At 36.5% G+C, this 24226-nt stretch overlaps 4 protein-coding genes and 1 long non-coding RNA gene across 8 annotated transcripts; 2 read left to right on the forward strand and 3 right to left on the reverse strand.

Annotated features, from left to right (window-relative positions):
- Positions 1-5: 5 nt before the first annotated feature.
- Positions 6-2629, forward strand: LOC121740899. 3 transcript variants are annotated; one of them, XR_006037696.1, is made up of 7 exons: positions 6-143; positions 224-278; positions 381-772; positions 882-970; positions 1624-1738; positions 1928-2062; positions 2197-2629. It is a non-coding gene; the product is annotated as an uncharacterized LOC121740899 (long non-coding RNA). The 3 variants fall into 3 exon arrangements; XR_006037695.1 differs by having other exon boundaries at positions 882-1738; XR_006037694.1 differs by having other exon boundaries at positions 381-1738.
- A 1572-nt stretch (positions 2630-4201) lies between these two features.
- Positions 4202-4907, reverse strand: LOC121811164 (kirola-like). The gene is made up of 2 exons (XM_042211962.1): positions 4695-4907; positions 4202-4629 (listed from the first exon to the last, which is right to left on the reverse strand). The coding sequence occupies exons 1-2, from the start codon at positions 4879-4881 to the stop codon at positions 4376-4378; spliced, it is 441 nt and encodes a 146-aa protein (XP_042067896.1). The 5' UTR covers positions 4882-4907; the 3' UTR covers positions 4202-4375.
- A 5057-nt stretch (positions 4908-9964) lies between these two features.
- Positions 9965-16349, reverse strand: LOC121742590 (protein SPT2 homolog). Of its 2 annotated transcripts, none has more exons than XM_042135778.1 (10): positions 16069-16349; positions 15055-15145; positions 14728-14954; positions 14300-14417; positions 12051-12119; positions 11849-11972; positions 11243-11745; positions 11022-11158; positions 10833-10919; positions 9965-10382 (listed from the first exon to the last, which is right to left on the reverse strand). In XM_042135778.1, exons 2-10 carry the CDS (start codon positions 15073-15075, stop codon positions 10277-10279), a joined length of 1392 nt encoding a protein of 463 aa, XP_041991712.1. In that variant the 5' UTR covers positions 15076-15145; positions 16069-16349; the 3' UTR covers positions 9965-10276. The 2 variants fall into 2 exon arrangements, with proteins under 2 accessions (XP_041991712.1, XP_041991713.1); XM_042135779.1 differs by having other exon boundaries at positions 14728-14951; positions 16069-16348.
- A 2641-nt stretch (positions 16350-18990) lies between these two features.
- LOC121810564 lies at positions 18991-19344 on the reverse strand. The gene has a single exon (XM_042211327.1). It carries the CDS (start codon positions 19342-19344, stop codon positions 18991-18993), a length of 354 nt encoding a protein of 117 aa, XP_042067261.1.
- Positions 19345-22523: 3179 nt separating this feature from the next.
- Positions 22524-23042, forward strand: LOC121810565 (protein FAR1-RELATED SEQUENCE 4-like). The gene has a single exon (XM_042211328.1). The coding sequence runs from the start codon at positions 22524-22526 to the stop codon at positions 23040-23042; it is 519 nt and encodes a 172-aa protein (XP_042067262.1).
- The last annotated feature ends 1184 nt before the right edge of the window (positions 23043-24226 follow it).

Raw genomic sequence — 24226 nt, forward strand, 5'->3', positions numbered from 1 at the left:
CAAAACTCATTTTTACTAGTTTTCAGCATGTCTTAATCCAAAGGTTTCTTAGTTCAAACTTGAGAGCTCAAAAGTTGGATAGTCTGATGGTGCTCACATTTGAATACCTTAAATCTTGTTCTGAGGGTGGTCGTCTGGTTCGGGTAAAGTCTTTCATTCTGGGTTTTTTGTTTGGTTTGGTTTGAGATGTTGCTGAGTTTGTTGATTTGTTTACATGCTGTAGGTGTTTGAGACTCTCCTCCAATCATTTCAGAGCTTACAAATCAAAATTTGGTCAGGTATTGTAACTAAGACCATTTGTCTCTTCTTGCTGACACATTTTCCTTGTAATGGCTCTAGCCCATACTAATTGGCATGTAATGTCCCCATGTTTTCTGTAGTTTATCATGTTCTATGCTTGCTCACTGGATCCTGACAATTGTGGAAAGATGTTTGGTAATGCTCTTATAGATATCTATGTTAGTGGCCTCAATCCTGTATGGAGGTAAAGAAACATATAAGGATTCAGTAAAGTTTAATTCTCTAGCTTTTCATGCACTGTTGACTAGTATTCTTTTATGGAATCTAATTTCTCTACTTTTATTATGAGTTGTCTTGTCTCTATTTTTTTATTTTATTCTCTTTTTCATTCTAATTTACTTTATCAAAGATCTATAGCCTATGGGCTATGGACTTATCTGTACTGCAGAAGGAGTGCTGTTGCATAGCTTGCAAGTTATGTGGCTCGAGCCAGATTTATCCCCATCTCATTTGTTACCGCAATGCTGGAAAGGTCACGGTCACTATGCATCTCATTTTCTTGATATCCGGTGCTCTCCTTGAGACCTACAAACAGATGAGAATGTATTAACTTTATTCAGGTTTGATTTGCATGATTTCAGAATGGTTAGCTGCTGTTTCCTTTATTGCCAAAAATCAGGACGGTAACATTAATCCAAAAGCTCATAAACTATTTTATGCTGGTTGTCAGGTGCGTTATATATAGCTTTGCTCTCAAATATTTTGGCCTGAGTATATAAAACGACAAGCATAAGAATATAATTCCTCACCTCAACCTTGTCTTGAGAATTGAGATACATTGAATCGTTTATTAAAGCAGTTGTGAATCATCAAAATGTGGCAGTTTAGAATCTACAACTGCAAAATCACCTAAATATAGCAAAATCTTTCTCTCTCTTATATCTTTAAATCTCAAAATTTGTATATATATTTTACACCCTACCCTTCTTCCGAAAAACTTAATCTAGTTAGGGTAAACGAAATAACAGAACTCTTAGCGCTGTCTGGTAATGTGACCCCACTGAAAAGAAAACTGTACTAACATTAAAGAATAACAAGCCCCTTTGTATCTTCTCTGGCATGAAAATAAGTTGGGTTTTTTTGGAAGAATATAAGCAATTGGTCTTGGGCTTCGTTACATATAACAGGCAACAAATTGGGGATCTTACTCTGATTGTGATTTCACTTAGAAATTGTGAAGTTTGATAAGAAAAAGATGAATAAGCATGGTTTTTGATTGACTAAAAGATCATAAATAGTGCCAACACCACTCAGTACCATGAATTTGCAGTGGTAGATTCTGTTTTGAGTTTTCAAAGTGTGGCAGTTTGTTAATTTCTGCAGGCTATATATATTGTATGTGCTTTGTTTTCGCTTGAGACAGTTGCTTGTTATTCCTCGGCTGAAGTCCCAACTGCTGCTCGACGACATCCTTAAGCATCATTTGAGGCCATTGCAGGTGAAATATTTGTTTGAACCTTTTCAGTCATTCGGTAGAATATTCTGACAATGCTATGCTACTCGATATCTTTAATGCAATTGGATGCATTATGAGTAGAAGACTTTTTTGTGACCAACTCGCTGTTGTATCTATTAGTCTGTCTTACCAAACTGACTCTGTTTTTTCTTACTTACATTTCCTGCTTAGGTATGCCTATGCCTGCCATCAATAGTTTGTACGGGTGGTAAAAGAAAAGCGCATATTTCATGGTCTCCTAGGAGATTTGGTGGGATAGAAAGATTTCTTCCCGTTTGATCCTTGCCTATTGAGGAAATGTGACAGGTTTGTCTCTGCTTTATATCTTCTTGATTCCATCTTCTACTTTTATTTGTTTATATATCTTGGAGAAAAACTGTTTTAGAGTCTTCCGTTGTGCGGTACTAGGAGTTTACCTTTCCATTGTTCTTTTACTGCAGCTGCAGCTACATCCGGCCAAATTATGTGTACTGGTCAATGGTGAGAATGAAGACGCGGAAGTGATGAATATTCCAGATGGCAGGAGGAGTCACGGTGAGGGTGATTCTGATGGCGAAGAGATTGACTCTTCTTTGGATAAAATGTGGATTACACAGCAAGTCACAAATTCAGGGGCAGAATGCAGAGATTTGCGTAGATGTCAACAAGTCCGGAGTCATTTTGAGACACTTATTGGGATATAGGTTTGTTTGCCAAACCATCACCACCAAACATATGATAAGGAGAGTATAAAATGCAGGAAATAAATTTTACATGTAAGTCCTACTTGTGTATTAGCTGAATTAGAGAATTGGGGAAACACACAAAATGGTCCATGATTGTTTAGCAGAGTTTCACGATTTGTAGAATGTTACCAGCAAAATTACTTGGTCATTCAGTTGTACAATGTCGCACTAACCAAACAATCTCTAACAACACAACAAACCCACCCTAAATCAAACATTCCTTTCGTGCTTGCTTTCAGACTTTACATTTCCCCATTAAAATTTGGGAAAATAGCCTTATAACCATCAACTTTTCCCAAAATATGGTATTTCTACGCAAACTTTAAAAATTGTGGGAAATACCATGAAGCGATGTGTAAGTTTCCCATGAACTTAATTTTCCATCCAATTTTAATTCACGCGGCTTGCCCAACCTATACGTGTAAACCCCATAAGGTGATCAAAATTTAAAAAAAAAAAAAAAAAAAACTTCTTCACTTCTAACCCTAATTCTTTAATAAAAGGAAGAAGATGCCTTAATAAGCGACAATTTAAAAAACGACAGTAAATATAAATCAGGGTTCAAAATGATGACATTTTCTTATTTAAAAAATGGTGCATTTTGTGTAGCACGGAGGATGTCCTACGAGCCACGCCAATTAAAATTGGCTGAAAAATTATTATTGAAAGTCGACATATCGTCCAAAGTTTGTGGTATTTCTCATCACTTTTAAAGTTCATAGGAAATGGAGTATTAGTTTTGGGAAAAGTTCATGATTTTTAGTATTATTTTCCCTTAAAATTAAACTGAAAAGACACCTCACAATTGAAATTATCATCCCAAATATGAAAATAAGAAACTTGTGTTTTAGAATCAAAACCTCCAAACTTATTCACAATTTCTTAATGTTCGTAAATTTGATCTCGGAAATACACTCTCATTCTTAATACTACCTCATTCCACAAAAAAATAGACTAATATTTACATTTTGGGTCGTCCACCAAAATTAGACCAATTCTAAATAGGAAAATTTAAAACAAATAATAACCCTACACATCATTTTAAATGTGAACCTCACAATCTACTAACACTACTTCCGCCACCTTTTCCCTCACTCTCTTATTTTACCAATTGCGGGTTAAAACTGGTGTCAAATATAAGTTTGTTGACAGAGGTAGTGATAAATACTCAGTACTATTTTTATAATTATTGGAAAATACTCAAATCGCCTAAGCTGTGAACAAGATACATAAAACAGCCAGCAAAAGTCTAACACTGGACAATTATCATCTAAAAAACTAACAAAAAAAAAAGAAAAACAATAGTAACACGCACATGGATGGTTAGGGTGAAGTTGGATGAGCGAGGAACAACAATTCGGAACTGAGTTATTTCTAAAACCTACCATTCTGTTAATCTACATGGAGAGTTGAACAACGAGATCCAGAGTAGCGTGATAGCCCCGGCCGGTTATTTGTAGTGGACGTAGCTTTCACACCTTTGTTTTTCCTACTTGTATACACTTGTTAGTGTTTCTATTACCAAAGAGGTGACATAGTTGGTTGAATTAGTTGTATTTAACTCAATCTCGACTAATTTGTGCAACCTTGTTTCATATCCTTATGGTGAAAGACTGTCACATATATATATATATATATCCTCAATAAATGTGTAAGTTGTAACCAAATTCACGGTATTAACTGGTAATAATTTTCTGGGCTAAGGCAAGGCGAATCTTGGTAATACAAAGATAGGAACATGATTTATTTATTCGTACGTCGTACGATACGATAAACATACATGGCATGCGAGGCATATACATAAGAGTGGATATTGGTAGAGCTGAAAAGTCAGATCCGACATTCTTGATTAGTATGCATTTCAGTAGGTAGTTTTAAGTCCTTCATAGATGTATCAATTGGTGAGAAGGTAAAGATCCATGAGTTTAGTAACATGGGAATGAACTTGAGCATAGGCATCTGGTTTAGGTGTTGAATCTTTGGTTTTCTCGAACTCAATCGACCAATTCACAAAGCCATCGCTCACACTAATCTTGCAGAGGAATGTAGGGTATAACTGCAAGACCTCCCCTTCAACAACCCTCATTATCATGGATCTCTCTTCATCATTTATTTCTTCAGTCTTCACCTTTGCACTCATTGCCTTACCTGTATGTGATTCATGTTTTTAATTAATTCGGAAAAAAAAATATCGTAAATGAAAAGACACTGACCTATTACATATTCGACGATCTTAACATTTCCGGCATGGCCTTCCTCTCCTTCAATTAACTTTATACTTTTGAACACTTGTGGGAACAAATTCACAAACTTGTTTAGATTATATTTAAGGAGATCATAGACCTTAGCAGGAGGATTTGTAATCTCTGCCTTGGTCTCAAGCTTAGCAATTTGAGCCATAATTTAAGATAAGAAATTTGATATGATACTCCACAAATGATCATAAACATATACCTATATATATAAGGCAGATTTGGCATAAGAATAAAGCCATGCATCCTCCACTTGCATAAAGATTCAAAGCGCCTATAGCTTTTGTATATTCTATATTGTGATACACAAACAACTCTACTCCACAAAAGAGTTTTTATTACTCAATAAAATGAAGAAAAATAAATTAAAGAATAACTCGATAGGTTAGGAGTAAGAGTGATTAAACTATTGTAGTGATATAGAAAAAAATTAATATGGATATTAAAAGTTCACTGAAATAGTCTCAAAAATATATACGCGGTGTTTCTTATTCAATATAAGTGTTGAAAATTGATGTGATACTCCAGAAATTTGAGTCATAATCGTGAAGATGTATGGCAGATTTTTGGCATGAGAAGAGAATAAAGCCAACCACAACATGCATAAAGGAACCCTTTCATTCCGTGGTCCTATTCCTCATATTCTATATTGTGATAGATAAACAACTCTCCTCCACAGAAGAGTTTTCATTATACAATAGAGTGAAGAGACAAAATGCCCCCCCAAAAAAGGAAAGAACCAAAGTAGCATAAAACATAGTAAAAAAACACACAAAAACTCAAAGAATACCTCCATGAATGGTAACAATAGGAGTCGGTGCAGTATACAATACCAAAACTATCATATCGTATACCGTACCGCAAATTCGGCATGAATAAAAACTATATTTACCTTACAAAAATTTTCGATACATCAGAATTTAGTATGTTGAATTTTTGCTATGACCAATTTCATTATCGATACCAATACCGAATTTTCAATATACCGCAATTCTGATATTTCGTTAAATAATACTCCTATTATATTATAAATACATAATATATGTATAAATATATTTAATATATATAAAAAATTACGTACTATTAGGGTATATACAATTATATTGATGTCAATATAAAGACGGTATGCCATAAATCACGTGTATACCACAATTTACAATATATACCGAAATTTCATTATGTCGCATGGTATATGAAATTCATATTGTTATCGTACTAAAATCTTTTGATAAGGTATCATACCGTACTGAAAAGCACGATATACCAAAAATCAGTAATTTGGGTATTTTATCGATACGATAAATCTAGTATTACGGTATTTTTCCCCAATCATAAGAATAAGAGTAATATTAATGTTGTTATATACTCTTTCCGTCCGCCATTAGGAGTTCCGATTCACTTTTACTGTGAATGATAGGTAGATCTCACATTTTACTAACTCATTCCCTCATGTTTTATTATACTATTTCCCCCGTCCCATAAAAATATGGGCAATGGGTATGGCACGTGAATTAAGATAAAATTGGTAAGTAAGAGAGATGAGGAGAATGATATGGTAAAGTAAGAAAGATGAGAAGAATGATAGTTAATGTAGTGTTATTGGATAGTGGGACCTACATTATTAAATTGATATAACTTTTCAAAAATGAAATGCAAATATTTTTGTGGGACGGATGAAAATGAAAAGTGCACATATTTTTATGGGACGGAGGGAGTACAATATAAAAATGGGTCTCACGTTCCATTAATTTTTTCCACCCACTTTCTTTATATTTTTTAAAACTCGTGTCGAACTCAAATGAGACTCTTAATGACGGGGGTACAAAATACGTAATGTGTATAACTAAAAGTCAATAATTAGTTACATTTTCTATTCTTACATAAATGTCCACGGTAAAAATAGTTGTCAAATCTTTCTTTTTCTCTCTTGTAGATGTTTTTTTATCCGTCGTAACCTATTTCTCGTTGCTGCTCCATCTGCATGGCAAGGGTCCCCAAAATATATACACATATTCAATTATTATATAATAAAAATATTAATATTTTAATATTATATTTTAAAAATAAACTAATAGAGTGTATGGAAGTCACAGTAGGGGATTCAAACTAAAGATGACCTAGGGTTTACGGTTTGGGCGGTTAACCGTGAAATCGTAGCCGTGAGATTTAAATTGAACCAAAACCGTCACTTTAGGAACCGTGGGCCGATCCAAGTTCCAAAATTTCAGACACTGCCGATTCTGGGAAGTCCCAAACCGGAACTGCAAAAAACCGCCAAAAACTGGTGGTTCGGAACCGTGAAAAACTATAAAAAACACCGGTTTGGAACCGAAGCTGAAACCGGCAATTTTGAAACCAGAACCGTAACCGCGAAACACCCTCACGGTTCGACAATTTCTAAAACCGAAACCGGCGATTCCGGAACCATGGGCTTCTCTAATCCAAACTCCATCTGCATCCCCCTCTAAGACTGACATCACCAATCTACTTTATTTTCTCTTTCACTTTATTATGTCTTTCTCTTTTTTATTTTATCACTTATCTCTCTCTTTTTTACTTTCATCTCTCTTCATTAAAATATTCAACTACTTCTTTTCTACTTACTCCATGTAATAACTCATCCTAAAATTCTTTGCAATTCAAGAATGTGGATATATTAAGAGCATCTCCAGTAAGATTGGACGTCAAATAGCCCTCACATAGCCTTCACACTGCCACATCATCAGCACTACAATTCTCCTGCCACATCAGCTTGCCACATCAACTAGACATCAAATAGCCCTCACATAGCCTTCACACTACCTATCCACATCACTAATAACAATTATATAATTTAATTTACACTCGTATCAACATACGGAATTTAAATTACGAGACAAATACGGAAAATTCGAATAATAATATTAAAATTTCAAAAAGTACAATAATTTAAAAAAAATACATTTAAAAAAATTACATTTAAAAAAATTACATAAATTTACATAAAAACTAACGCCTTGCAATCCTCCGCGCCCACAACTCTTCAACTAAATCCTTTTGGAGTCGAATATGAGCCTCCGTCTGACGCATGTCGGCATGTGCTTGGAGGAGGGCTTCTTCATCGTGAGGTACCCCACCTCGTACGTTGGCGGTGGCGACGCCGTGGCTTGGACCGGCCTCATTATCGTCGTTGGCCCAATCAGTCAGTTGTACACCTTCATCTTCGACAATCATATTGTGCATAATAATACAGGCGTACATTATATCAGCAATGCAGTCGACATTCCACAAACTCGTTGGTCCCTTAACTGCAGCCCATCGAGCCTGAAGCACACCAAATGCGCGCTCCACGTCCTTTCGCGCCGACTCCTACCGCGTCGCAAAGTAGGCCTTCTTCGCATCTGATGCGCACCGGATCGTCTTCACAAAGACGGGCCACCTAGGGTATATCCCATCCGCCAAGTAGTAGCCCATATCATGCTGGTTGCCGTTGGCGACAAAACTGATGGCCGGACCGACGCCCTGGCACTGCTCGTTGAAAAGGGGCGACGAGTTGAGGACGTTTAGGTCGTTGTTCAAACCGGCTATCCCAAAATACGCATGCCAAATCCACAACCGGTAATCAGCTACGGCCTCGAGGATCATCGTGGGATTTTTTCCCTTGTAGGCGGTCGTGTAAAACCCCTTCCAAGCAGCGGGACAGTTCTTCCACTCCTGCTGCCTAACATTCCCGGGAACCCATGCTGATCCCCGTGCATCCGCAGCAGATTCCGACAATCTTCGGGCGTAGGCTTTCGGAGATACTGATCACCGAATACTTCGATCACGCCCTGACAGAAATACTTCATACATTCGATGGCAGTCGTCTCACCGATGTGGAGGTATTCGTCCCACATGTCTGCCGCGGTGCCGTAGGCCAACTGTCTGATTGCCGCAGTGCACTTTTGAATAGGGGTGTGGCCGGGTCTGCCAGCCGCATCATGCCTGAAGCGGAAATACAGATATCGCTGCTCCAAAGCGTTAACAATACGCATAAACAAGTCCCGCCTCATCCTAAAACGACGCCTGAAATGGTTGGCGTTAAAACGCGGCTCCTCTGCGAAGTAATCTGTGAACAGGCGCTGATGTGCAGCTTCATGATCACGATCAACCACTTGTCGACGGTGGACAACTGGTCGTGGGCGAGGTGCCGCCGGCTGCATATAACTCTGCATCCATCGATCAACCTCACGGCTCGTATAGGCATCTAGCTCTTCGTTCATCATACGCTCGTACTCATCCGCATCCCCACCACTACCACCGGCATTACTCATTTCTTAAATTGATCTTGTACAGAAAGTAAGGTAGAGAGAGAGTACTCGTTAAAACAAGTGGTGCGAATGAAAATGACGTTCAAAGCGCGTATATATAGTGTTTTCAAAAGTAAAAAAATAAAAAATAAAATCTGTGTTTGACGCCGATCCGGGACCCACAATGGCGCCGTGAGGATCGGCGTCGGAACCGGCGTCATCGCGCGAATCGGCATGGCCACGCCGATTTTGACGCCGGTTCCAATGGTTCGGCGTCGTGATTTTGACGCCGGCATTGGAGATGCTCTAAGTGGGACGGAAGAAGTATATTAAAAAGCATGCTTCCAAGTTGCTTTTATGCTATTATCTAGGTGCAAGTTTCAATGTTGCTTGTTTAATAACCCTCCAAAATGATGGATTAATTTTCAAAGGTGAAACGTAGGCTTCAATGCCATATAAATAATTCAAGTCATGTATATCAAACATACAGTTAAACCCATATATGAGCTCTTAAAGGTACCAGCTGTCCCTTACGAAATAACCAAAGATAAAAGTTGATAACTTCTATTTGTTACTCCTTCCGTCCCGGCCTATGAGAGACATTTCTATTTTAGAATAAAATTTTTGGATAGTGGTGTTTAGTCAATTCAATTATTAATAGTAAAATAAGAGAGAAAATAAAGTAAAAAAGAGAGAGATAAGTGATAAAATAAAAAAGAGAAAGACATAATAAAGTGAAAGAGAAAATAAAGTAGAAGAGAGAAGTGAGTTAATTATTGTCAAAATAGAAAACGTCTTATATAGGTTGGGAAGTACGAAAAAAGAATACATCTCATTTAGACTAAGACGGAATGAGTATTATATATCCCTACGTCATACTCTAAATGGAATATTTTTTAATTTTATATAAGGTTGTGTAATGTGTTATAAGTTAAATGAAAAGATAATAAAATAATGATAGAATAGGTATAAAGTGATATTTCTATTTTAAAAATATACTGTATTTAAAGTGTAACATCTCGAAAGGAAAATATGTCACTGAGATACATTTTTCCAAAAGCTTGATATAAATAACAGAAAACAATCTTCTAGATAAAACTGCAGATTTGGGCCTTCAACAAAAAGAAAATAATGAATCCAAAATAGAAAATGATCACAATTGTTATAGCAAGTTCCGTAGAGTTTGATCGATTCATGTAGACACAAAGCAACAGCAAATCAGCCATAACAAACTCCTCTCCATCCATCATGCCATCTATCTATTTACGGCTCCTTCTAACGGCTCATCTTGCGCTTCTTCGCTTGCCTCATCCTTTCCCTTCTTTCTTCCTCTTCAATCAGGATGCGTTGTTCCTCATCTTCTTGTTTGGCAATTCTTGAACTACACAGCAAACATATTTGATATTCAAAGCAGCGAAAAGCTCAATGTTAAGACCACATATCAGAGTGCAAATACGCATTTCTTCCCAGGATAAGACAAGGCACAAACAAAAGGCAAATAATGAGATAGATTGATTGAATTTCCACATACTCTTGGTGTTCAAATTCTGGCAGAGGCACGCAGCATATTAGCATAAATTCCAACTATAAATCCATATGAAAATTGATTTCTGAGCAACTGAATGTAAAACTCTAAGTGGCTAACTAATTACTGACCGCATTAATAAAGAAAGAACAATCATTCAACATCTTAGATATTGTAAAGATGGGTCCAAAATTCCTGCATGATTCATGATTATATACAATGATAATACCATAGCATAAAGTTAAAAAGCCATGTCACTGAACCAGTTTATATTTAATAATTAGATACTCAGTGCATCTCACTGACCTTCGTTTCTCCTCCCTAATGATATCATCAAAATTGGCCTCCATGTCATCAGTGTCATCATCATCTCGAAACCTATTAGGATTATAACTGCCAGACAAATATAGTAGTCTTTAATACTTGAATACTAAGGAAAAGTTTCCCTCTGTAAGAGAATAATTCATAAGGTACCAATAAAAAATGTTCAATTACCCAAACATTTGTCTTATTAAATTTATGGCATCCGCTCCCTCAGAATCTTCATCACGGAGCTGCCTCTTGGGTTTTGCCTTCGGTCGTTCATCGCGCAAAGGAACGCGTGCCGGGTGTCTTTGAGGCGAAATCTTCGTCTACCAAAACAATAGAATAACCCTTACAAAATTTTAGAACTAATATAAAGCAAAATTAATTTGTACTGATCTAATAGCTCATACCTGAACCTTAGAGGAAGGCAATGACTGCTTACTAATAACCTTAGGCTTGGTAGTCCCATGATAGTCTTTTTGTACAGGTCTTCTCAAAGTCGAAGGCTGACCATGCGATGAAGTAGGTCTGTTATTTCCAGATTGCAAATTTGATGAAATAGGTCTTCGTGCAACGGGTAGAAGAGATGAAGACGTTGGTTTACGTACACCAGAGTTAATATTTTTTGCAACAGGTGGTGCTGACTTCGCTGTAGCAGGTACTGAACTCTTAGAAGGCACAACTTTGTGCCCTAGAGGCCGGCCAGGACCACTTCCACTATTGTTACCAAACTGTTTCCTAGATTCTGCAGATGACTTGTTAGTATGAGCTACGTTATCCATCCCAACTTTAGCTTTACTTTGGCTACATGGAAGCGTAGGCTTTCTGCCATCACGACCATTGGAAACATCTCTTACACGACCATTCACCACTGATCTGCCGCTCCTATGCATGAATTCTGCAGATCGTGCATCTTCAAGTCCACGAAAAAACCTGTATGAGTTCCCTTAAGAAAAATATAATTGCAACACGATTTGCGTCAACGAACCAGAAAGTACAGAGGAGCAATCTCACACCAGACTTGGGGGCTGACACATTCCTTGGAGGTGGACCTTTTGAGGAGGCTGGAACCTCAGCATCATCTGATAACAGAAATGAATAGTCTCTTGTATTTTTCAGCATTTCAACTTTTTTCTTCAACTGCAACAATTTCAGCAATCCAGAATTGAGAAACAAGTACAGCAATCAGTTAAAATAGTATAAATTATAAATTCTTACCCCATTTTTAACATTTGGCGGTGCTTGAGACTTTGAACTGACAGGAGCCGAAACATAGGTCTTCTTCTCCTGCAGATAAACACATTAGAGTTTGATTAAGAGCCTAATTGTTATCTTTTGAGTAGTCTTTGTTGAGTAGGAGTCTTCATTAGTAGGTTATATAATAAAGAGCTCATCATTGGAAGAGCTATATATCTTGATTACTTGGTTTAATTCAGTCAGTAATTCTGCCATAGGGCCTCGCCAAAGGATTATCTTTGCATTTTAGTTTTTTATCATTCAATTACATCAGCATTATTCCGTTTATACTCTGTCGTTCAATTTTTTTCTTGCCTCCTCTTGTTTTATGTTCGTTCTCTAGCAACAATCGTCGTATCTCCACCAATTTGGTGCAGCGAACGATGGTTGCGATCCCGAAATTAGGGTAAGCATTTGCGTGGTGCACAAGGATCGATAAGCACGACATAACCTTTAACGTTTGCATCAGAGCCATTCTCCAACAACTCCAGCTACATTTTACCACCACAAGTCTGCAGGTATTCCCACCAATAATCACAGCGACATCCTCACTCTCCTAAGACAACGACGTTTACGACACTCCAGCCTATTGCGCACATTAACCCTCTGCATGTATGCAATCAGAGCATAGTCCGAGTGTGACAGCACCGTAAATGAAATGGCCCAACAGTGCTTCCATCTAGCCACCTTTCCGTCACCAACCTGAAAGGATTCTGGGAATTCCCTCCGTCTCCAACAGCATCGATGCAAATCCTTCCACCACTCTACCCTCCGGTTACGGTAGCGATTCAGCTACCTGTAGCAGAAACACCCCGGTTCCTGCCACTGCCATCGACATTGTTCCTATTACAGTGCCTCTTCCGACACCAGGCATTGTCCCTGCTCCTTGGGAGTGGAGAAGACAGTTTTAACATCCACGTTGATGACAAGGCTGTTTTGACATCAGGGCGGATGATATTGGTCATATTAATGCTCCCATCCTTATATTTAGGGCATTAGCAATGGGGCGCCCTATGCACTGCCACATCATCATTTTATCCTCCTACCCTTCCTTCCACCTGCAGTGGGGCGCCCTATAAGCCACCCTATAAGCCGCCCTATAGGTTTCACTATTGTTTTGTTAATTAATTTATATGTTTTCAAATATGTCAATGCAAAATAATTTAAAAAACACAACGATTAATTAAAAACGGCAAATCCGCGTGGAAATGCAAAATAATAAGTCGTGCACAAGTTGGCTCATTTTATAGTGTAATTTGAGAGTGGAAATGTGAATGGAAATGTTAAAAATGAATGTGGGGTAGGGGGTATTTATATAAAAAAAAACTTCGAATTTAAAAAATAAAAAAAAAACAAAACGCGTGCCATCGTCTGCGTCAACCACAGTGGGCGGACGATGGCGCGGACGATGCTCTATCGTCCACGGACAATCTATAGGGCGCGGACGATGCATCGGGCATCGTCCGCACACCCAAAGTGGCGGACGATGGCGCGCCCGAGGCATCGGGCGGCCTATCGTCCGCCCCATTGCGGATGCCCTTAGTACTCCCTCCGTCCGCCATTAGGAGTCCAATTTGAGTTCGGCACGGGTTTCAAGAAATGTAAAGGAAACTAAGTGAGAAAAGATAGTGGAATGTGGGGTACAATTTTATATATTAGTTTTATAATAGAATGTGAGTAGAATGAGTTAGTGGAAAGTGGGGTCTACTTACCATTTAAGTAAAGCTGACCGGGACTCCTAATGGCGGACGGATGGAGTAGTTTATTTATTATTGCTTATTGACTTTTTATCTTTTAGAGTTAGAGTCAGTTTAGAGTCTACTTGTATCTTTGGAGTAGTCTTTGTTGAGTAGGAGTCTTCATTAGTAGATTACAAATAGCTCCTTACTGGAAGAGATAAATGTCTGATCACTTGTTTATTTAAGGATGGTAGTTTTGCGGTAGGGCCTTGCTCTTCTGTCTGTTCTCTGACAACAACTACCTAATCGCTATCAGGCATCCTATAGCAGAACACTCAACTGACTACAAAACAGTAGTGATGATTCTTGCTGATATCAAAATTCAACTAACCACGCCTCTCTAGGTCATTAGCTTGAAATGTCAGTTATTTAGATTAAAATTTACACATGTAACTATCTTTGGCCCATCTAAGGTTCAAGAAGTAAAAAAGGGAAAGCATAACAACATCAAAGCAACAGTACCAACATAAAAAGGACAGAACTGCAGTGTACCTTTTGGCTAGTTTTACACATTCTTGCTGCCAGATCTGGATTCTCCAACAAGGACTTGCTTTCTTGGATTACCCTCTGAGCAATAACTGGCTGTGAAGGCCCAAAGAAAGAACCATAGCTGCAAGTATTACAAGTTAACATCAACATTAGTTTGATCTTAGTGCAATACAACTATAATATAAATATGCAATACAGCTATAGCATCCTTGCTGATTAATCAACAAAGCTTGTGTTATATATTTATATTAGTAAAATCTTTAGCACAAAAATCAACAATTCAAAATGCTCAAGCACCCAAAATTGTGCATAAAAATGGTTGAATAAACCCATAGCAAAATAAAGATCGTCATAGGCATATATACCAATTCATTTCACTCAATACAGTATCCAAAAAACATCAAGATGATCAAATTTTGAGGTAAGCTCACTTGTCTTTACGTGATGCATTCACTTTGTTGCGGGAGGCAGAGTTCGCAGTCCCTGCATCCTTCTTCATCTTCTTTCTGATCGACTCTTTTAACTTTTGCCTGATAGCAAGGTAATCCAACTCCTCCTGGGTGGACTGATGAACTTCTTCATAATCATCATCACCACCTTCTTCCTCTTCTTGCTCCTCTCCATCTTCCTCATACTCATCCCAATTTTCATACTCCTGCTATTAGAAAAATATATGTTTTCGGAAAATTAAAATCTCAAAAGTATCCCGAAAGACACCTGCCAATACATTTGAAGATGTTGATTGGTGAGTTGCTTACATCTTTTTCATACCCTCGCATTGCTCTAATGAATTGCTAGATACAAACAGAACATATAGATTCCGGTCTCATAAGACTTGAATCCCCAACACTGAAGACAGAAATGTAAACATATTTCAAATATTAATTGAACTCGGATCCGCAAATTGCTGCAATTAATTACCAGATGCCAAATGCCAAACAACTGAACGAATAAATAGTTTGTTTAATGTAGCACAAGGAACATCCAACAGAGAAAACTAGTTGTAATATAGGAATATAAAACAAATTCCTCACATCCAAATGATAATATCAAACCCAAACCACATATTGATTCATTCTTTAATTGCTTAATGACAGGTTGTGGCATCTTCATTTCAGATTTCTAAGCATCTAACATATCACTTAACTGTATAATATAACAAACACATGTAAATATTTACATACTCATAAAACACAAACTCGCCTAAACATATTCAAATCCCTAACCGATTTGCAACATTGAATGAAAAAAAAAGTTGGTATTTCCAAAGACACTTGAAGGAAAGGAGATTCAATCGGACAATATCAGATTATCATCAGATCATCATTTGTATCGTGGGATGCAGATGATATCAAATTCAATCGCGAATACAAAATTGAAAAATATCATAAATCAATCAATTACAGCCAAAAATTTTCCTGAACTATAACATCAATACAAAAATTAGAATTTTTTTGGATAGCACGAATAAACAACGCATGAAAAACATTGAGAAAATTCAACCGAAGGAAAGAAAATTGAGATGTAACATCATCAACCGATGAAAGGCATTGTTTTTTGCTGATCGAACACATAAACAGAGCATGAAAAACATACGGATCAATTTTTAAAAAAATGAAAAACAATCGCAAATCTCCCGTATGATACTGAAATTTACTCGGAAGCTTGATCTTAAACCGTGAAAATCATACACGGTTGAAATCATACCACGATTAAAAAAAGTTCAAATAGCGAATGAAATTAACAGATTCGATCAAATTGAATAAAGATACCTCTAAAACGGGTGAAAACGGAATCGACGACGGAAAAATCAGAGCTTAAATGTCAATATTTATTGAGCTGCGTTTTCGGAGGCCGTGGTGTTAGAGGCATAGATATAGGGTTTCGCAATTGAATTGAGGAGAAATTCCTTTGGTGAGGCTGGGCGAGATAAAGCGCCGCGGAGAAGGAACCAGAAAAGAGGGGCGCTATGCTATCGTGCGCCTGTAGGGTTGAGGATAACAATGTTGGACCGAACCGGTATTTGCGCCGCGGAGAAGGAACCAGATTTTTTTGAACCACCGATTCGGCGTAAAATCAGACCATTGACCATTAATCATCGATCACTGCTCTTATTTTTTCTTTTTATTTTTATAAATAAGGGGATTAATAGTAGTTCTTTTACCTAGGACGGTAATTTTTGGCATGATACAATAACTCGACACAAATTCGCATGAAAATAATGAGTTTTGGTCAAAGCTTATTGGGCGTGTGTCCTTATCAGGTCGACACGTTAAGGACACTAAATATTCGTGTCGTGTTCGGATTACCCGTTAAGAAATAATATTAGTATTAATTTTTAGTAGTATTTTAAAAATGATTTTTTTGTTGGATTTCTTGGCTATGAATCTATTGATGTTATTGTTCATCAGATCACATTGAGTAATCAGATTTTAGGCTTTTATTTAGTCTCTTAAAGATCAGATTCACAGTTTTATAACTTTTGCTAATCAATAGCAGTTGTTATCAGGTCGTGTTGTTATAGTGTCGTGTCATATACGTGTTGTTCTCTTGTCGTGTTGACCTAAAGTCGTTCGTGTCGTTAATAGGTTCGTGACGAGTTCGTGCCGTGTTCGGGTTTGAGGGTAGCGGGTCGTGTTCGGGTTTGAGGTTTTCTTAACGGGTCGTGTTCGTGTTTGTCCTTATTGGATCGTGTCGTTAACAGGTTGACCCGATAACGACCCAACACGCACGAGTTGTCACCCCTACTTTTACCATATGAAAACTCTAAGTTCGATCTATTGAATGGAGTGAAAAAAACGTTTAATCAACTAAATTGTGTTTTAACATCGACCGCCGATCACGTAATCAAGTCTAATTCGAGCTGAAATCAAATAGTCGATTGACAAATGACGTTACAAGAAATGTGGAATAAAAAATCGATGTTTAACCGTTGGTTTTTAACGAGAATAGAGGGATCAAGGTAGCTAAGTCGTTGGAGATAGGATATGAATTTAATCTGAAACTCATGGATTGACCCGAATAGTCTACAATATTATAAAGTTAGGGTTAAAAATTTATAACCTGGAAAGGTTACAACCCGAATAGCCCGCAACCCAATAGGACTGGCTTGAAATTAACCCGAGCCTATAGAATTTGCCCAAAATATAATAATTCTCATTTTTAATTGTCAATTTTCATTAATTTTTTCAAACAAAGTTAGTCAAACATTTTTCTCAAATGTACATGAATATATATATATAGGTTAATGATCAATGTATAATTAATTTTAAGAGTATAACATTCTCAGCCCCTCATTATCTTAATCTAATGACTAAATTAAGTATTCATTTTCTATTAATAAAAATTGCATGGGAGTATTTTGGAAAAAAAAAACTCCACCTTTGACATGGGGAAAAAATTTGTAGGATTGTTCTTCGCTAACCATTTGATTTTCGCCGCTGGCAAACCCCAAGCCGTAGCTGAGAGGCTTGCCGTCGTTCGTGGGGAGCGAGAAGAGGTAGTGCTTCTCGTCCAGCTTCACCACCGGCTCCTCCTTAGTCAGCGGTCACTGCAGCTCCGCCCCGACCTTCTTATGCAAACCCTTGCAAAAGCCAGTTGCGCGCCCCCGCCCCGAATCCCCTGTCAAAATGATACAGCGGCAAACTTCCGTCCAAGCAATCTACACATTTATTTTTTCAATTGTTGAAGTAATTGAAATGTGTTTGAAATCGGAATCACGGTTTGAGAGTTAATGGCGGAAAACTTACATGCGCCGATCGACGAAGCGTTCCTGACGAGAGTCATGTTCACACGCCGCTGCTGCGAGATAATGCACCGCGGAGCGCACGTTAGCACCACTACCACCACCACCAGAATGCTAAACGACGCATTCGCGTTCAATTCTGTCGGATTTCTGAGTTGTTATGATCTCCCCAAATGCTTGATATATATAGACTCAGATTCATATGAATTAGAGAGAGAAAGTGAATAGAGAGATTGGAAATATGAATGTGAATTCATATGTGATTAAACATCCACTTGATTCAAAAACGCGTAAAACTGCCAAGCTAGCTTGTTGACATTTCGATCTTCATTTTACTTGTTTAAAATTTTCCACTTAAAATACACCTCCATATCTTCTTATTTAGCATCATATTTCTCCGTAAAATTACCATAAAATAAATCTTCCAAGAATTCCTCAAAAAAATACATTACATTACTTGTTATTTATTTAATTATTTATTTTTATCAAGAATGTTTAATGACTAGAAAGAAGAAAGAATAAGTAAAAACCATAATTAGCATGATTTTACTTCACTATTTATTGTTAACAAAACACATCACTCTTAGCGTGATTTTACTTCACTATTGTTTACAAAACACATCACTCTTAGCATGATTTTACTTCACTCTTGTTTACAAAACACATCACTCTTAGCATGATTTTACTTCACTCTTGTTTACAAAGCACATCACTCTTATTATGATTTTACTTCACTGTTATTTACAAAACACATCACTCTTATTATGATTTTACTTCATTATTGTTTACAAAACACATCACTCTTATTATGATTCCAATAATCCAATCTACATATACAAACTTTGTATCAATCCCCACCAAACATTTTTCTCATAACTTCTCAACAAAAATCACTATAACAAAATCTCCAAGAAATCAAAAGTGATCAACCAAAAACACACACAAATCGTCATCTAACAGTAGAAGCAACAGAATGAGCCCAGAATCTGAGATGATCCTTGAGCTCCATCTCGTTACCGAAAGCCAGAATCCTACACTCCATCACCAAATTCCTCCTCCTCTCCTCCTCCTCCATCCTCTCCCACGCCTCCGACAGATACGGCCGCGACGGGGTCGTTTCACTCCCCCTCTTCCCCATCAGCCCGGGAATGATCGACGCCAATCTCGAATTGGAATCCCGATCCTCATCCGAAAACACAAACCTTAGATCAATAAACCCCTTCAGCTCCTCCACCTCCAGCTCCGTCAAGCTCTTGCTCGCCCCGCTCCTCGTCGTAGCAAAGTGCGATTGAATGAACAACATTCAATCGAAAACGTTGGTGAACTGAACAACATTCAATCAAATGAAACGTAGCCCTCCTGATCAACAATGTAGAGAGTCTGCACTTTCTCTCAAGTGCGATTCCTCGAGGTTCAACGAAGATGGAATGACCATTATACCCCGCCTTGTTATTGTGGAGTAAATTTGTGATTGAGGGAACTAATTTCTCCTTAAATTCAAAAATTACATGTATTAATAATAGCCCTTGATTTTCTTGATCTTGTGGCTGTGATTTGTTCTCTAGTTATAGGTTTAAGGGTCTCTTGCCCTAGATCACTACTATATATATATATATATATATATATATATATATATAGAGAGAGAGAGAGAGAGAGATTTGTGATCATATGATAACCCCTAAATATCGTAATAACCCTATAACCAAATCTGAACCACACATATTTTCTAATCTTGTGGTTGAGATTCAAAATTAGATTTACTTCATAATAAAAGGCGCGGGGTAAATATGTCATTTCCCTCATTTAAATTTCTGAATTCCGCTCCATTCTTTCTCTCTTTCTCAGTTCGAATCTTTCCTATTCTCCGCGATTTGGTTTCAGATTTCCATAATCTCTAGATTTCCATAATCTTCAAATTTCCTTCCGATTATTTCCATAGACTCCAGATTTCCTTCCGATTATTTCCATAGAGATTTCCTTCCGATTATTTCAATAGACTCCAGATTTCCTTCCGATTATTTTAATAGACTCCAGATTTCCTTCCGATTTGGTTCATTATTCCATAATCTCCAGATTTTCATTGATTATCTGTTCAATAGCTGTCAGAATTTGCTTCGATGGAGAACGTAGCAAATAACGAAGGTAACAATCATTATCTATTATTTAGCTTATTGATTGTGTTCATATTTTAATTTATTGATTGTTTTGATTCATGTATTGAATTTGATTTTTGATGAATATTAGATGTCGATTGGTTTATGTTTCTGATGTACTGAAATTCTTATTTAATTAAATTATTTATTGCCGTTTTTGTGTTAAGATGATAGTTTTGGCTTATAAATTTTAGGTTTGCAGCATAAAATGATAGTTTTGCCGGATACAATGATATTCTGAGTTGATAAAATGATACTTTTTCTGATGATAGTTTTGCCGGATACAATGATATTCTGAGTTGAGAGTTTTGCAACATGTGTTGTTAACAAAATGTTACTTTCAGCACATAAAATGATACTTTTGTTTATAAAATGATACATTTGTCATAAAATGACACTTTTACCTGATAAAATGATAATCTAAGCGGATAAAATGACAGTAACCTTATAAAAATGATAGTTTAGCTGAAGAAATGGCATATAAGTTGATAAAATGATACTTTAACGTGACAAAATGACATAAAACTGATAAAATGATAGTTTTTCCGGATAGAATGATACTCTGAGTTAATAAAATGATACTTTTTGCTTATAAATGTTAGGTATACTGCATAAAATGATAGTTTTGTCGGATAGAATTATACTTTCAGCAGATAGAATGATAGGTATTTTTGGTGTATAAAATGACATTTTTATTTAATAAAATGATACTTTTACATGATAAAATGATAATTTAAGCGGATAAAATGACAGTAACCTTATAAAAATGATAGTTTTTTTCCGGATAGAATGATACTCTGAGTTAATAAAATGATACTTTTTGCTTATAAATGTTAGGTTTACTGCATAAAATGATAGTTTTGCCGGATAGAATGATACTTTCAGCAGATAGAATGATAGGTATTTTTGGTGTATAAAATGACATTTTTGTTCAATAAAATGATACTTTTACCTAATAAAATGATAATTTAAGCGGATAAAATGACAGTAACCTTATAAAAATGATACTCTGAGTTGATAAAATGATACGTTTACTGCTTTGTAGGTTTGTATATTATGTATTGTGCCGATTATATGTTAAGATGATACTTTTGGCTTATAAATTTTAGGTTTGCAGCATAAAATGATAGTTTTGCCCGATACAATGACATTCTGAGTTTATAAAATGATACATTTTCTTATGATAGTTTTTCCTAATAAAATGATACTCTGAGTTGATAAAATGATATTTTTACTGATTTGTAGGTTTGTACATTCCTGTTTGTGATGATGCTTTGAAGCCAATGATTGGTATGAAATTCAATACATTAGTAGAAGCATCTGGTTTCTATGAACACTATGCCCGTTCAGTTGGTTTTGGCATTCGTAAACTGGGCAACAAATCAGTTCATGGTATTATTAAGTGGCAGTATTTGGCTTGCAGCAGACAAGGCTCTAAGAGTTTTATACCTGGTCATACATCCAAATCAACTGAAGTGTCCGTTAAGAAGCGTAGGTGTCGGTCGTTTAGGTGTGAATGTCTTGCTAAGCTCAACTTGAGATATTTTTCAGATGGTATTAGCAGCGGGTATGAGTTTTATCAGTTTGTTGAGTATCATAATCACTTAATGGTTGCGGATGAGCATAGGCATTTTATGACGGCCAATCGCAGTCTGGATCCTATCCATCGAAGTTTTATGGAGGATTGTGGCAGGTGTAATATTGGTCCCACTCAAACATTCAAACTTTTGAAGGAGATAATGGGTGGACCTGAAAATGTTGGATGTGATATTATTGATATTAGAAATGGTTATCGTGATATTATGTCCAATATTGATGGTTCAGATGCTCAAATGATTTTTGATTATATGCGTTCTCAAAAGGAATTATCTGATGCCTTCTATTATGAAATTGAGATAGGATCTCATTGAAAGTTAACTAAACTCTTACGGGCTGATGCTATTTCAAGACGAAATTATCATATGTTTGGAGATGTAATTTCATTTGATTCAACATACAACACTAACATGTATATTACTTTTGTTGCTAATAGACCTAAAATGATACTTTTTGCTGATACAATGATACTTTTTTGCTGATACAATTATATTTCAGTGGATACAATGATACTTTTTGCTGATAAAATGATAGTTATAGCTGATAACTGATACTTTTTCTGTATGCATGAAAATATAACTCATTTTTATGTTATGTTTTGAAGGTATTGCATGATTTTTGCTCCATTCACTGGAACAGATAACCATTCCAGAGCAGTTACATTTGGAGTTGGATTGTTATCAAGTGAAGGTAGAGACTCATATTCTTGGTTGTTTGGCTGTTTTGTTCGAGTATGGGGGTTGCACCCAAAATGATTATCACTGATCAAGATTGGGGGATGAAACTTGCTGTTCAACAAGTACTTTTACAAACAAGGCACCGATGGTTCATGTGGCATATTATGATTAAGGTGTCAGATAAGTTGCCCAAATCCTTGCTTGGTAGTGAAGATATCAAAAAAGAGTTTAATGCATGTGTTTGGTCTGATTTGTTAGAGCCTGATGAGTTTGATATAATATGGAATTATATTATGGAACGATATGGATTAGAAGACGTCCACTGGTTTGGATCGATGTTTGAAGATAGAGAATTCTGGGTTCCTGCTTATTTTCGAGATTTTCCCATGGGGTCGCTTCTTAGGACTACATCGATGTCTGAATCAGAGAATAGCTTTTTTAAAAACTACACAAAGCCTCGTGCAAATCTTGTACAGTTCATCAATTTCTTTAACTGTGCTGTGGGAGATCAAAGGAATGCCAATTCACGATTGAACTACTTGGATTACTCAACTATTCCTGATTTGTCAACCTAATTGCCTATTGAGAAGCATGCATCTACAATCTACACTGATTCTATTTTCAAACATGTACAAAAGGAAATAAGTATGGTATGTGAGATTGTTTCGATAACTGTTGAGGATAACATCAAGATGCATAAGGTCAAGGACCAATATGGTAGAACATGGGATGTTAAGTATGATTGTAAGCAAGACACATTCGACTGTAGTTGTAAGAAATTTTCCAGAATTGGTTTGTTATGCTGTCATATATTTTGTTTGTTGAAGAATAAGTCTGCTAATCTCATTCCTGAGAAATATTTTGGTCGAAGGTGGTTGAAGAGCTCTTTACTAAAGGCAGCCCATGGTCTACCATTTGAGGAGCAACTACCATTTGAACGTGAGCTCCAATTTTAACCTTATTTGTAAAAACTCTATTTTTCAGTCATTCAAATGATATTATTTATTGTAATAATGTTATCTTTTACCTTGCAGATTTGGATGAAAAGCAGGAAGTTAAGAAAAAGTTGTTCTCCAACTTTTATCGATTAGTCCAAAAGTCTGAGGGAAGTATGGATCATCTGTCTTTGTTATGTGCTGGTCTTGATGATTTGGAAGAGCATATATTTGGAAATTGTGCAACACATTCAGTCATTGAAAAGAAAAAGATGGTTGAGAATTTATATGGAATGGCAGTACCTGATGTAATTGATGTACATCCTCCAAATGTTGTTCGTACCAAAGGATCGGCTAGTGACAGGGTATCAAAGAGGGAGAATGCAATAAAGAAAGCAAATAAGCCAAAATGACGATGTGGTAAATGTCATGAGATGGGTCATCAAGATTCAAGAAATTGTGGTTGATTCAATGAGAAGGCAGATTGAAGCCATTTGATATAAACTGATACTTTCAGCCGATAAAATGATAATTTCAGCAGATAAAATGATAGATATTTTTTGCTTATAAATGTTAGGTTTACTATATAAAATGATAGTTTTGCCGGATAGAATGATACTCTGAGTTTATAAAATGATAAATGTTACTCGCAGTAGATAAAGTCATATTTCTAACCTATAAAATGACAAAATGATACTTGCAGCCGATAAAATGATATTTCTGACTGATAGAATGATACTTTAAGTTGATAAAATGATACTTTTGTTTATAAATGTTAGATTTACTGCATAAAATGACAGTTATGACTGATAGAATGATACTCT

This window comes from Salvia splendens, chromosome 7, assembly GCF_004379255.2.
Source record: "Salvia splendens isolate huo1 chromosome 7, SspV2, whole genome shotgun sequence".
Lineage (NCBI taxonomy): Eukaryota > Viridiplantae > Streptophyta > Magnoliopsida > Lamiales > Lamiaceae > Salvia > Salvia splendens.